Genomic DNA, 14,047 nt, shown 5'->3' with positions numbered 1-14,047 from the left:
ATCGCTCTGGCCTTGAAACAAATTTATGACTTGCTGTCAGTAAAGGTTGGATTTATGTATCTATTTTACAGGCCCAGGGCCTGGAACAAATGTCTCGGGTAACAGGGGCTGTGAGTGGGCAGTTTTGGAAGCTGTGATGGGCTTCAGAACCCTCCAAAGCTTCCACAGCGCATGCGCCTGTCTGTCCTCAGCCACGCGCGGCTCCGCCAGGACGGGCAGTGACAGAGATAGGGCCTCTCAGTTTCCTCCCCCGAGCGAGCACTGAATGAAACCCCCCACCCGTGCCTGTGGGAGTGAGAGGTGGCTGCGGGCTGCAGGTGCTCTATTAGCAGTTAGCAAGGACCGGGAGGGACCGACCGTGGAATCTCACGGCTTGATCTGAGGGATGCACAGTGCCAGGTCAGCGAGCCAGGCACCTTCGGAGAGAACAGCAGCACCGGAGACACGCCGGGAGATCCACGCACTCGCGGCTGCTCGGAAAGGAGAATTCCGAGCAACCCCCAGATACAGCCCCACTGTCCCGGGACCACGCTTATGTGGGGACCGCACTGTCCTGGCTCAGCTGGTGAGGGGCTGAGTCTGTTCTGTCGGCTTCGTGTCGAGGGAGTGACGGGGGCGGGGGGCAGGGGGCCACTCACCGCCAGGAAGCCCAGCTTGCCGCCGCAGCGCGTCTGCAGGCCCAGGGCGGCGGCCAGGTGGATCTCGACCAGCGTGCCAGGGGGGATCTTCTCCTCGGCGCACTCGGCCAGGTTCACGGCACACAGGGCCATGTGCACGTCAGAACAGGCCGAGCCGGCCGGAAGCTTCCCTGCGGTGGCAGAAACAGACACGAGTCTCCACGGATGCCCCTGCAGCTTCTCCTGCTGCCGACGGTGGCACGAGCCAACAGCAGAGCCACGGGGCCATGTGGACCGGGACCGGAGACAGGCCCGGGGCAACACCCGGCCCTGGGCTGGTAGTTACGAGTCCTTCCCAGCCCCAGCAGACTGCTGGAGGTGGAGGGGGCCGAGAAAATGAACGTCAAGTGCCTGGCACTGGGCACGAAGCCCGGGGAAATGGAGCTGCTCAGCTCCGGGCCTGTCCTGCTGAGCAGAGCAGGGGGTGGCCCTGCGCTCAGGACCCCCGCATGCAAGTGGCCCTAAGTGGGGATTATGATGACAACAGGTGGTTCTAAGAATTCCCGGACACAGTTTGCTGGTGACAGGTCAAGGACAGTAGCTGCTGTGCCAGGGAGCCCTCCACGGTGAGAGAGATTAGGTCAAACAAAATGGAAATAAGAGAAATCGGCTCTCAGGCCAGAGCCAGTGCAGGGGGGAAGGCGCTCGCCTTACACGTGGCCAGCCCGGTCCCATCGGCAGCACCACGTATGGCCGCGGGCACAGAGTTGGGAGTAAGCCCCGAGCACGACTCGATGTGGCCCCGAAATAACAATGACGGGAAAGTCCCCTGGGCTGCACCTCGGCCCGGAAGGGCTGCTGAGCTCTGCGTTCTTTCAGCAACCCCCCGAAATCCTCCCGACAAAGCCGATGGCCAGCTCTACCGCGGGCAGCGACTCCCGAGGTGGCTGCCCACCTTTCTACAAAGCTGGGGACCGTGGGGGCGGGACGGGGTCAAGTCATCGCATCTGAGATGCCACCGACTGTCAAGTCCCCCTTGATGGGTCACTCAGGGCAAACGACGCACGTGCCATGCCGGGCATGCGAGAGACCAGGGTGGGAAGCCGGGGGCGCAGGCAGCAGCCAGCCAGCTTCCGGGCACGCGGGAAGGTTGCGTGCCGCAAGGGCCGTGCAAAGGCCAGGCCGTGTGGGCCGGAGGCCTGGCACAGCGCCTGAGGCGGCGAGCTGGGCCCGGGGAGTTCTGGGTTACTGAGCCCGGCCGCGGCCGCCGCTCCCACCTGTGATGTGCAGCTGGTGCAGCCTGTGATAGGCCAGGGCGGCGTCGCGGGCGCTGGTCTTGGCTTCGTCCTCAAAGCCGGCGGCCGTGGCCGGCGTGGCCTGCCAGCGCTGGACCACCTTCTTGAGCAGCCAGCGCACCAGCCGCAGCTTCTGCAGGCTGTAGCGGATCACGTTCCAGGAGAGGCTGCAGGCCAGGTCCAGGCGGGACGCGGGCAGGGCGCGGCCCAGCACCGACAGGCACGTCTGCAGGTTGGCAGCTGCCGCCGCGAAGTCCCCCTGGGAAGCGACAGGAAGCTCCCTCAGCCTGCCGTGTCCCGGGCCTCGGAGCGTGTCACCACTGAGCACCCGGAGGGAGGCCCAGGCGAGACTGCTCTGCCGCCCGCCCTCCCCACCACCAGGGTGACCGGCCTCTCGGGCCTGCGCTTCTCAGGGCAGCCGGGTGGTGGCGCCTTTCTGGAAAGGAGCGCGTGGACTCAGCCTGCAGGGGACCAGCGCGCTCCTGCCCTCTCCCGGCCGCTTTCTCAAGACCAGGTGTCATTCCGTCAGAATCCACGGGGGTCCCCGGGCCATTTCTCACGCCTCAGGGCCCTCCTGGCCTCTCTGAGTCCATCTGAGCACTGTGGCCGAGCCCCCGACTCTGCAGTCCACGGCACTGACATTCCCCTTGTCTCCCCTCTCTAGCACCAAAGCGTGCCCCTCCCATGCCCAGTGCCCACCTCTCACCCGGCCTAGTCCAAGGTCACCAGCGTGTCTCGGTGCATGCCGTGCCTCCCTCCTCCCGCTGTCGGAAGGACAGGGTGCCCCCGGCTCAAGCCCAGGCTCCTGGAGCCGGATGCGTCATTTCCCACCCCGAGCCCTGGCGTTGCACCTGCTCCGGTCCACAGGCCACGGGCCACCTGGGCTCCCCGGGGTGATTCATGGCGCTGCCCCCCTCCGCTGTCCCGGGGCCCTGAGAGGCAGGGGACCCTCTTCGTGACCCTTGAAAGCACTCTGGGAGGTGTCCAGTGCTAGGCCATCAGATTACTGCCCAGACTTACCCTGGCGAGGTCCAGGTCCGCCTGCTTCCGGTGCCGCCAGAAGGCGACGGAGGAGCGCGAGTGAGGCCGGATCACTGGCTCCCCGTGGACCAGCAGCTTCACGAAGACGCTCAGGACGATGACCCCATTCACCAGCCACAGCAGCAGCGTCGGCAACATCCAGTCGAACCAGCTGCCAGAACCTAAAGGGCAGCGCTGCCGGTAAGCCCGTGGCGGGGGGAGGGTCTGGGGAGCTGCCAGGGTTGGGGTGGGGTCGGGGAACATGGCGGGCCCAGCAGGCCAGAGAGCTCAGGTCAGGAGGAACGGCTGCGAATGGGAGCAAGGCTGAAGCCTGGTCACTTCGGACCCGTGCCCCGCGGGCATGCACTGCGTTGGCCGTTCGTGTCCGGACACCGGACCCTTGTCCTTCACGCAGGAGCCGCCCCCTCGCCCGCAGGGGGCTCAGCTGTGCAGGGCGCTGGCCGGCTCTGCTCTTTTCCGTGAACTCGGGGTAGCCCGCCCGCCACTGACCTGCCTCCAGCGACAGGATGCTGCGTCCGGAGCCCGAGTAGGGGTGCTGCTCCGCGTCGCCGGCCCCGCCCCAGCGCAGCAGGACCGTCAGGGGGTTGAAGGACAGGCACAGGAAGGTGAGGAAGCAGAGCAGGATGCGCGAGCGATCCACCATGCCCAGCGCCACGGGCGGAGAGTCCGGCTCATCTTTGACCTTCGGAACATGGCCGGGAGGACGCAGTGAGCACGGTGGGGCTCGACAGGGCTTTCCACCCGAGTGACGGTCGAGAACCAGAGGGCACAGGTGACATTCAAGGCCACTAAACCGGACGGAAAGCTAAGAAGTGAGCTAAGAAGTCACAGGACAGGGGCTGGAGCGACAGCACAGCGGGGAGGGTGTCTGCCTTGCACGCGGCCGACCCGGGTTCGAATCCCAGCATCCCATAGGGTCCCCTGAGCACCGCCAAGGATAATGCTGAGTGAAGAGCCAGGAGTAACCCCTGTGCATCGCCAGATGTGTCCCAAAAAGCAAAAACGAAAAAAAAAAGTCACAGGACAGACTGGAGAGATATAGTACAGCAGGGAGGGAGCTGGCCCGGCACACGGCCAACCCAAGTTCAGTCCCCAGCACCCCAGAAGGCCCCCCCACCCATTCTGCCAGGAGTAACTCCCGAGGGCAGAGCCAGGAGTAACTAATCCCTGAGTATCGATGGGTGTGGCCCAAAACAAACAAACAAGCCACAACAATCAGCTGACCTGCCCATCCTGCCTCCCCCCCCCCCCCGAAGCAAATGGACTCAGAGCTACTGGGGACACGCAGGGTTGGGTGCTCAGTTGCAGGGGAACACTGCGACAGCTTCAGGAGAACCCCCCAAAAGCGAAACCAGGGTGTGGAAGCAGACCACGGGGGTCTGAGCTGGAAGAGGGGGCCTGGGGTTGCTCCTCTGTGGGGATGGAGATGCCGTCCCTCCTGCTGGAGTCAAAACCTCTCGGGATTGCACCGCGCTGTTGAGTCGGCATATTGTATTCCACACCCACTGGGCCTTAACGGAGTGGACTGCAGACCGCAGTCTGGGGGCCGGAGAGAGCAGGGCGGGCAGGGTGCTCGCCTGGCATGCAGCCAACCTGGGTTCGCTTCCTGGGACCACATATGTTCTCCCAAGTCCCACCAGGAGTGATTCTTGAGCACAGAACCAGGAGTAAGGCCTGAGCAGTGCTGGGTGTGACCCCAAAAGCCCAACCCAAACCAACACCCCACAGGAATGACTACTCTGAAAGGACAATGCTGCCTCTGCCCCCCCCACCCCGACGTCTCAGAGGGAAACCAGGGGCGGGGGCAGCCCATGAGGGAGGAAGGGCAGTGAGAACCCAAAGTGCGCCTGTCCTGTCACATGGTTCTTGGCATGTACTCGATCACTGAGCTCAACCCCACTGCTACTCAGCATTTTATTTTCACTGTTTCACTGTCATCCCATTGTTTATGGATTTACGCAAGCGGGCGCCAGTAACGTCTCCATTTGTCCCAGCCCTGAGATTTTAGCAGCTTCTCCTTACTCGTCTTTCCCAATGACTGGAGGCTCTTTCAGGGTCAGGGGAATGAGACCTGCTATTGTTACTGTTTTTGGCATATCAAATACGCCATGGGGAGCTTGCCAAACTCTGCCGTGTGGGCGGGATACTCTCCGTAGCTTGCCAGGCTCTCCGAGAGGCATATATATCATTTTATTTTATTTTTACTTTTTGGGTCACACCCAGCGATGCACAAGGGTTACTCCTGGCTCATGCACTCAGGAATCACGCCTTGCGGTGCTTGGGGGACCATATGGAATGCTGGGGAATGAACCCGGGTCGGCTGCGTGCAAAGCAAACACACTACCCACTGTACTATCGCTCCAGCCCCTTCTCGGCGTTTTAAAACCATCCGAGAATTTCTGAGGATTCAGATGCTTAACTCAACCGGCACATCATTATAGCCTGTTATTACCAAACAGAATGCCATTTACTTCAAAAACAAACCTTCCTCGAAGCACTTAGGACATGCCACAATGAACAGTTTGGTCCGACCCACGGGCTCGAGGGAATCTCTGTTTTTTGGTGTCAGAAACCACCAGTATCAAGTACGCTGCTGCGCCGCCCGTCTCGGTCTCCGGGGGGGCCCTGGGGAAGCTCAGCGGGCTCAAGCCTCTTTTAACTAATTCCATTACAGCGCCACTACCGGGGGCTTTCCGGGCGATTAAGAGCCCCGGGCTGCGTGCTATCCGTTAAGACGGCAGACTGTTATTTCCAGAAGAGGGCCCAGAGGTGGCCCCAGCCTACACGCTGCTCGCAGAGCATTCTTGCCAGACTTCCTTTCAGAGGAGGGAAGTAATGAGGCGCTCCCGCGGCAGCTGCTGCCTCTGCTGTGGAGCCAGCCCAGATTGCTCTCTGAGGACCAGTCACAGTGGAGGGGCCCCCGCAGCCCCTCCCAGCCTTCCTCTGCCCAACATTCGAGTCCATCTCCCGTCCCGGTTCTCTGGACACCGGGCTGGGCCAACTCCTGTGCCCCCCACGGGGTTATGTGGAGCTGGTGGGCACGGGATGTCGGGGGTTGGGGTTCATACCTTCGCATCATCCAGCAGAGGGCTGCCCGGCTCCGAGTCGATGGAGTAGGGGGAGAAGCCGGCCTGGGAGCCCGAGTCGGAGGCCGGCGGGGACATGAGGAGGACGTTCTGGTTGAAGTCATCAATCTTCAGGTCCACTTCACTGTCCACCAGGCTGCCGAGGTCAATGCCCTTGAGGAGCTCTGCAAAGCAATCCCCCGGGTCAGCGGGGCCGGCCGAGGGGGCCCCTGGGCCTGCCCCTGCCCCTGCCCCGGGCACTCACTGCTCTTCTGGCTGGCCAGCTTCAGGACCATGTTCTCCTGGCGCAGCTTGTGGTTGACCTGCTGCAGGTACTTGATGTAGTCGATGGCCTTGCGCAGGACGCCCGACTTGTGCATCTGGAAGGGAGGGGAGGAGCCGGCTCAGCGGGGCGGGGAGGGGGGAGCATGGCTCTGGGGTCTGCATGCTGACCCCCACCCACCGATGAACTGTGCCACTCAAGAGGAACTCCCCTTCCCTCTGCCTCCACACGGGGACAATGGGTGGCACGAGTCGAGGGCTTGCTTGCTGGGTTGCGATCACACGTGTGGAAAGCTCAGCCCAGGGTCCGAGGGAACTCGGAGAGTGGAGGGCGTGTAGCCGGGGTCTCTCTGGCACTGTATACGGTCCCCTGAGCATGGCGGGGTCCCTCTTCTCCAAACAAACAAAAAACTGGGGCCAGATCGATAGTACAGTGGGGAGGGTATTTGCCTTGCACAGGGTCAGCCCGGGTTCAATCCCCGGCATCCCATATGGTCCCTCAAGCACCAATTACTCAGGAGTAATTCCTGAGCACAGAGCCAGGAGTAACCCCTGAGCTTCACTGAATGTGACCCAAAAAAGCAAAAATGAAACAAAAACAAAAAGGCTTAGCCCGAGGACTGGAGAATACTAAATGGACTGCAGCGTATCGTTTACCTGCAGGAGCCTGGGTTTGATCCCCGGGACCAGGTGGTCCCACGGTTCCCCCAAACTCCCGTAGGAACCTGTTAGGTAGCCTGAGTGGGCGACGTAGGCCTGAGTCCCCATACAGGCAGATTTCTGTGGTGAAGAGTTCTGGGCTGTTCTCAAATTTCAGGGCATCTCAGAAAAAATTTTCTGGGGCTGTCACTGTATATGTTTTTTTTTTTTTTGTTTTTTTTGCTTATTTTGAAGTTTTTGGGCCACCCCCAGCTGTGCTCAGGGCTTCTTTACTCCTGGCTCTGTGCTCAGAGATTACTCTTGGGTGGGATGGGGGGACCACATGGGGTTCTGGGGATCAAACCTGGGTCTGCCGTGTGCAATGGAAGTGCCCTCGCCGCTGTACTATTAGGGAGATGCATGCAGCCGCCCACCCACAGGGTCAGGCTCAGATATCATCGTTTCTGGTACTTACTTTGGCGTCTGTCCCCATGACCAGGTCCTTTAACTCGATGATTTTGTCATTGATGGAGGAGCGATACCGCTTCTCGATGATGTTATGTGTCGTCCGCCTTTCCCCCTCTTTGGGGGGCTCAAGCTGCTTGACTCCGCCGGGGACCTGCTTAATGGGCACTTTCTCTTGCCCCATCATCACTGGCATTGTGGTAAGAATGGTCCCGTTGCTGCCAACCAGGGTCTGGACGGGCACAGACAGACACAGGCAGAAAGGCGCCGCGGTCAGCCTGGTGGGCACAGACGGCCGCAGGGCTGGGCCCCTCCAGCATCACCTTCCAGAAACACACCCAATGCGGCGGGTGTCTTAAGATTGTTCCAGGGATGCTGGAAACAAGGCATTTGATTTCCGCTTTGCCGTGGGCCGTGGCTGAGCTCAAGGATCCTGCGCCCTGCACTCGGGGTTTGGAACAACTTCCTGCCAGGCCAGGGCACATTCCCCCTCTCCGGTGACAGCCCCCTCAGGGAATAAATAAATGCCCAGGGGGCTTCCCTACCGTTCTCCTCAGCTTTCCTTCTCAGCTTTCCTTCGTTTCTAATCTCATTACTTTAATTTTCTCCAATTAATGGCCTGAAGATTGAAAAGGCCAAGCAAAGGAAAGCGGCTCCACTTCACTGGGCATCAGGAAGCGCCTCAAGCATGAGACACACACACACACACACACACACACACACACACAGGGCATCAGGAAGCACCTCAAGCATAAGACACACACACATACACACTGGGCATCAGGAAGCGCCTCAAGCATGACACACACACACACACACACACAGAGGGCATCAGGAAGCACCTCAAGCATGACACACACACACACACACACACACACACACACACACACACACACACACACAAACACACAGGGCATCAGGAAGCGCCTCAAGCATGACACACACACACACACACACACACACACAGAGGGCATCAGGAAGCACCTCAAGCATGACACACACACACACACACACACACACACACACACACGGCATCAGGAAGCACCTCAAGCATCACACACACACACACAAGCATGCAGCTCTGCGTTGTAATGTGTGTAAAATGTGAGTAAGCCAGAGAGCCCAGCCAGTCACGGACTCTGTCCCACCAACAGTTCCCTTGGGCCCTGCCTAGCGGGGCTGTCTGCACACGCCATGATGCTCCGTTAGGGTTTGGCCACGTGGCTGCACCGCACACATCAAGCTCCTTCTTGTGGGGCTGGAGTTCACCGGATGCCCCTATCATAACCCTGTGGACGTTTACTCTGTGGACGAACATCGGGGCTGTTTCCAGTGTCGGCCTGACGGACGCCGCTTGCTCTGCAACGCTAACCCCCCTGGGCTCTGCCAGACGCTCTTGCCGCAAGGTGCCGAGGCTGCTGAGAATGATCTTGCAGGAAAGGCTCCCCTGACCCCCTCACGGTCTCTCCCTACTGGGTGGCTGAGGCAGATGGCCCTGCGTGGAGCTGCTGCCCAGGCCCTGGGCCCTCTGCTAGCCCTCTGCGCCCCTCTCAGAGCCCAGTGCTCCCACAGAACCAGAACGGGTGGGACTTCAAGGAGAAAGAACGGCAAGAGGCTGGTATCTGAGGTGGGTGAAGCATTCACCAGGCTTCTGTACCTACCGCCCAGGGTACGGAGGATTTCGAGGTTGAATTTTAACACCTTGCGGGATGTTCGGGAGGAGGGGGGAGGAGGGAAGGGGCAGGGCGGCGGGATGTGCGGCTCTTACCGGGACTTGCAGGGCGGCCGTCTGGATGGGGGCCGCGAGGGCGGTGAGGGCCGGGTTCTGGACGGCGGCCATGACCGGGCTGCCATCTGTCTTCAGTGTGGTCAAAACCAGGGAGTCTGTCTTGATGATCTGAGGCTGTACCAGGACCTGGAGGACGAAGGAGGAGGCGTGAAAGGCAGGCAGGCAGGCAGGCAGGCAGGCAGGCAGGCAGGCAGCCTGTTTCCTAAGCTCCCATTCACTCCCGCTGCACACACAGACCCATGCCCCGGAATGGAAAGATTAAGGTTTCATGAAAGCAGCATCCTGAAGCCATTTCCAAAGTTGACCCTTCGTGAAACTCAAGGGACGGGGAGGAAGGGCCTATCACAGAGGGTCCTGGGCTTCGGGGAGCAGTGCCAGTGGCCTGGCGGGGCCACGGAGGGCATGAGAGAGGAGAGAAGTCTGATGTAGAAAAACTCAGCCAGGCTGAGAAGCAAAAAAGGCAAACGTGGCTTTTCTTTTCTTTTTTTCTTTTTGGGTCACACCCATCGATGCTCAGGGGTCACTCCTGGCTCTGCACTCAGGAATTACTCCTGGAGGTGCTTGGGGGACCATATGGGATGCTGGGAATCGAACCCGGGTCAGCCGCATGCAAGGCAAACGCTCTACCCGCTGTGCTATTGCTCCAGCCCCAATGTGGCTTTTCTTTTCGAGATAAGTGTCTTAGGCCAGCGCAGCACGGCGGGACACGGCGTGGAGACAGGCCGGCCCCTGCACCCGGGTTCTCCAGCCCAGGTGCCTGGGAGCAGTGCGGCTGCGTGAGTGCTGGGGCCTCTGTGCATGGGAACTGGGCCGTGGCTCCCCCTGCCCTCTTGGCCAGCTACCTACCGGCACCTGCTGCACTTGGGGCGCGGCCACCGCCTGCACGGCCGCTGGGGCGAGGGTCTGTAGTGTGCCACTGGCCGTCTGCGTCAGCACCCGCTGGGCCTGCACCGTCTGCTGGATAGTGACAGGCTGCACCTGCGAGGGCGTCACCAGGCTCTGAACCTGTGGCTGAAGGACTGGGGAGGAGAGCGGGAGAGTCACGCGGAGGAACACACAGGCCAAGAAGGGGGTGCCTCCTAGGGAGCCCCAGGGCCCCCCTGCTGCTGTGGGGCTGGCTGAGATTCCTGGCAGGGAGTACCCCGGCGCCTGCCTGCGGGTGCCGAGGGCGGGCAAGAGCGTCCAGCCCGGGAGCCAGCAGAGGCCCCGCCCACCGCTCCCGGGGCTCCTGAGCTCAAGTTCAGGCCTGGGCCTCCGCCACCCCGCAGCCCCCAAATCCCGGAAGTCTATTAAAAACACTCTGAATTGGGGGGGGTCAGGGAGATGGTTCAGAGGGGAGCGCGTGCCGGGCATGTAGTCCCCCGAGCACTGACGTAACCGGGAGTAGCCACCCGCCAACACCAAACCAAAGCCAAAGCGAAAACAAAACGCCCGCAAGAAAATTCAAGCATTGGCTTCTGAGCTGCAGTGTCAAGCCCCCGTTTTTCTCGCTCCAACAGCCCTGGGGCTGCGAGGCTGGGCTGGCTCAGCTGCGTCTGGGCCTCGTGCTCGGACCCGAGTGTGTGTCCCGGGGCAGAGCGCCTCGCACAGGGACAACAGACATGGAGGAGCACGAACTGGCCCCGTGCAGCCAGTGACCAAGGACACACTGAGACAGGGCCAGGAGCAGACACGCCGTCAGGCCCGGCCTGAGCACCCTGGAAACGGCCCCGTCAACTCTGATCTGATGTGCCCGTCATGCTGGGCTCGGCAAGTCACCTTGGAAGCTGGTCGCTGCGTTCTGGTATATCAGAGGCTGCTGGATGATCCTGGTCTGGGGCGCGGTGCTGAAGGTTGGGGTGATCATCACGGTCTGCTGCTGCAGTGGGGCGGGGGGCTGCGGCTGCGGCTGGGGGCGCGGCTGGAGCACGGGAGTGGCCCTGGGCGGGGTGGGGATGGTGGGAGGGGACACTTTGACCTGCAGGGCGGGAGCCTGGGGGGGCGCCGTGGAGGGGGAGAAGGAGGCTAAGGGGACCTGGTTGAAGGGGCGGGGCATGGACGGCTCGCTGGCTCCGCTGCTCCCACCACCCCGGCTCCCGCTGCTGTTCCTGCCGCCGCTGCCACCGCCACCGCTGCCGCTGCCAGCCGTCCCGGCGCCCGGGAAGGAGCCGCACAGCGGCTCTGAGAACAAGTCCGAGAACTCTCCCACTTGATTGCTGACGAACTGCAGCATCTCTGGAAAAGAAACAACAGGAATCACGTCACTGCTACTCAAACCCTTGCAGCTTTCTGGGGCCGCTGCCCGGCACGCAACAGCGACCGCCCCGAGCCCGGCCAGGAGGAAGCCCTCGCCCCACCTGGTGGCCCCGAAACAAACACAAAGGATCTGAGCTTTCACGTGTGTCTCAGAGGCATGACATCCCGGGCTCTCCTGGGACGCCAGCAGAAACAGGGCCCGGGGCTGAGCACTAGCCAACGTGCCCACTCCTTCCCCCGTCCACTGTTTCCATCAGGGCCACAAGGGCCTGGGTGTGTAGGGGGAGGGTCCCGCTGCTCAGTGGGGCAGCAGGGACGAGAGCAGGCAGTCCCCATCCTGGAGCAGCCTGGCACCGTGAGGCCACCTCCCCGGACGGCAGTGCCCAAGCCAGGCCGCCCTACTCTCCCTCCCCGGAGGACCATACGGGGTGCTGGGAACAGAGCCTGGGTCGGCTGCGTGCAAGGCAAACGCCCTGCCTGTCTTACGATCTCTGCCCCCTGAGTCCAGGCTTTAAAGGGGACGCCCTGGCCTTCTGATTCCCCCCCCACCCCTCTATGGAGCCCTGAGAGCATCCCCGAGTTCCCGGACCTCAGACTTGCTTGCGGGACTCATCCCTCATCGCTCCACACCTGGCTTGAAGCAGGCCTCTTCCTCCTCGTGGCGGCACCGGACAGACAATCCCCCACACTCCCCTCCCTCCCCACTACGTGCTTCTTTTTTTGGGGGGTGGGGGGGAGTGCACCTGGCCATGATCAGGGGCTACCCTCGGCTCTGTGCTCATGGCCCGTTCCCAGCAGTGCTTGGCGGGGGGTGGGGGGGTTGCACATGGTGCTGGGCACATGCTCAGCCCGCCGGCCGTCTCTGTGCTTCTCGGCCATGATCCTAAGAAGTCACAGGTGCAGGTGCTCAAGGCCAGAGGCTGTTGGGATGGGAAAAAAGGAATCACCTGTTTTCGACCCTCGAGACCAGCTCGTTCCTCCTAGAGGGAGGGGGGAGGGGTGGTGTGTGTGTGTGTGTGTTTTGGGGGGCCAGTGTTGCAGTATGAAGGTTTACGTTGGGCCTAGTGAAAGCTACTGGGGTGTAATATAATGTTATCTACTGTGGCTTCATCTGGGACACCTTCACTTTCAGTGTCAGTCATTCCAGCCTGCCAGGAGGACGGTGTCACCAGCACTGAAATGGCTCGGGGCCCGCCCTATTCACCAACGCCTCAGCTCTGCTCTGTCCCTCTCAGCCTGCCGTGTTGGACGGGACATGGGCCGACTGCCTCCAACAGCATAAACTGTACCAGCCAATTTTTTTTTTTGTTTGTTTTTGGGTCACACCTGGCAATGCACATGGGTTACTCCTGGCTCTTCACTCAGGAATTAACCCTGGCGGTGCTCAGGGGACCATATGGGATGCTGGGATTAGAACCCGGGTTGGCCGCGTGCAAGGCAAATGCCCTACCCACTGTGCTATCACTCCAGCCCCTGTACCAGCCAATTCTAACCGCTTGCACAAGATGAGAGCTGTCCACAAGCTCCACACTCAGCTTAAACAAAGTAGTCGCTGCCTGCACCTTCCAAGCACGACACAAGCTTAAAAAGAGCTTGCAGAAAATTATTAGGAGAAACCTAATAATTTGTTGAGCCATCAGAATTCCCATAAAATCTCCGCGGAGAACGAACACAGTCTTGCTTTGTGAGCCAAAAGAAACTGCTCCCGACGATTTCATCCTTGGCGAGCTAACGAGGCCAGTAGGCAAGGAGGCCTGGGCCTGGTGGTTGGGCACAGCCTTGGGCCATAGGTGGCCCCAAGGCCTCTTTAGCCAGCTGTGCGGACCCCAAGGTCCCGTGTCGGCCGTATGGGCCCGAGGGTCGACCCAACCAGTCGTGTAGAGCGGGGAAATGACTTCCGGCCACAAATGCAGCCTGGAGGAAACTCACTTGTCTTGTCTGCTGTGAGTTTTCGGCGTTTTCAGCATTCACGCCTGGTGCTGGCTGTGCCCCTGGAGCACGGAGTGAACGGGTACCAGGTGCCACCCAGCTCAGCTCACAGCACCCAGCTCTCTCCTAAACCTTTGGAAATCTTATTTTTTTTTTTGCTTTTTGGGTCACACCTGGCGATACTCAGGGGTTACTCCTGGCTCTGAACTCAGGAATTACTCCTGGCGGTGCTCAGGGGACCACATGGGATGCTGGGAATCGAACCTGGGTTGGCCGTGTGCAAGGCAAATGCCCTACCTGCTGTGCCCCTCTCCTAAACCTTTGGTGGGCAGATGACGGCTCGAGGGTGAGGCTCTGTGGGCGGCAAAGCTTCGTTCAGAGAGGAACAGGGGGCTCGGGTGGAGGGGCTGCCGCTTCCACAGAACCTGAAGCTCCCGCTTGGCCTCTCGCGACAAGCTCGGGTCAAGCAGATGGGCCCAGGTGGAGGGGCCTTGGGGTGCGTTAACACGCAGGCGCCCGCAGACAACCCCGTCGGGGCACGCGGGGCCTCCCCAACCCATCTGGTCTGCAGTGATAGCGAAGGGGGTGCCTGGCTCAGGCGCGGCGTGCTCCGGAACTCCCCTGCTGTCCCCACTGTCCCCGCTTCAGCTGCTGTGTGCCATTACCCGGGCGCTGGCCTCCGCATGGAGA

The 14,047-nt window shown here is 61.2% G+C and overlaps 1 protein-coding gene across 3 annotated transcripts in view; it reads right to left on the bottom strand.

Moving 5' to 3' along the window:
- Positions 1–14,047, bottom strand: part of SREBF2 (sterol regulatory element binding transcription factor 2) — a 48,771-nt gene that overhangs the window by 11,920 nt on the left and 22,804 nt on the right. For 2 of the 3 annotated variants that reach the window (XM_055142332.1, XM_055142334.1), the window contains exons 2-11: positions 10,952–11,407; positions 10,040–10,212; positions 9,173–9,319; positions 7,415–7,636; positions 6,284–6,398; positions 6,022–6,203; positions 3,443–3,635; positions 2,933–3,114; positions 1,895–2,171; positions 639–808 (exon numbers count right to left, since the gene is read on the bottom strand). In XM_055142332.1, coding sequence (XP_054998307.1) covers positions 639–808; positions 1,895–2,171; positions 2,933–3,114; positions 3,443–3,635; positions 6,022–6,203; positions 6,284–6,398; positions 7,415–7,636; positions 9,173–9,319; positions 10,040–10,212; positions 10,952–11,407 — 2,117 coding nt within the window. The remainder of the gene's footprint in view (positions 1–638; positions 809–1,894; positions 2,172–2,932; positions 3,115–3,442; positions 3,636–6,021; positions 6,204–6,283; positions 6,399–7,414; positions 7,637–9,172; positions 9,320–10,039; positions 10,213–10,951; positions 11,408–14,047) is intronic. The other variant, XM_055142333.1, reaches the window with a different exon arrangement.

Source organism: Sorex araneus, chromosome 6, assembly GCF_027595985.1.
Source record: "Sorex araneus isolate mSorAra2 chromosome 6, mSorAra2.pri, whole genome shotgun sequence".
In the NCBI taxonomy this organism is placed as follows: domain Eukaryota; kingdom Metazoa; phylum Chordata; class Mammalia; order Eulipotyphla; family Soricidae; genus Sorex; species Sorex araneus.
Note: the sequence above shows the minus strand (reverse complement) of the source record. Positions and strands in the feature narration are given on the sequence as shown.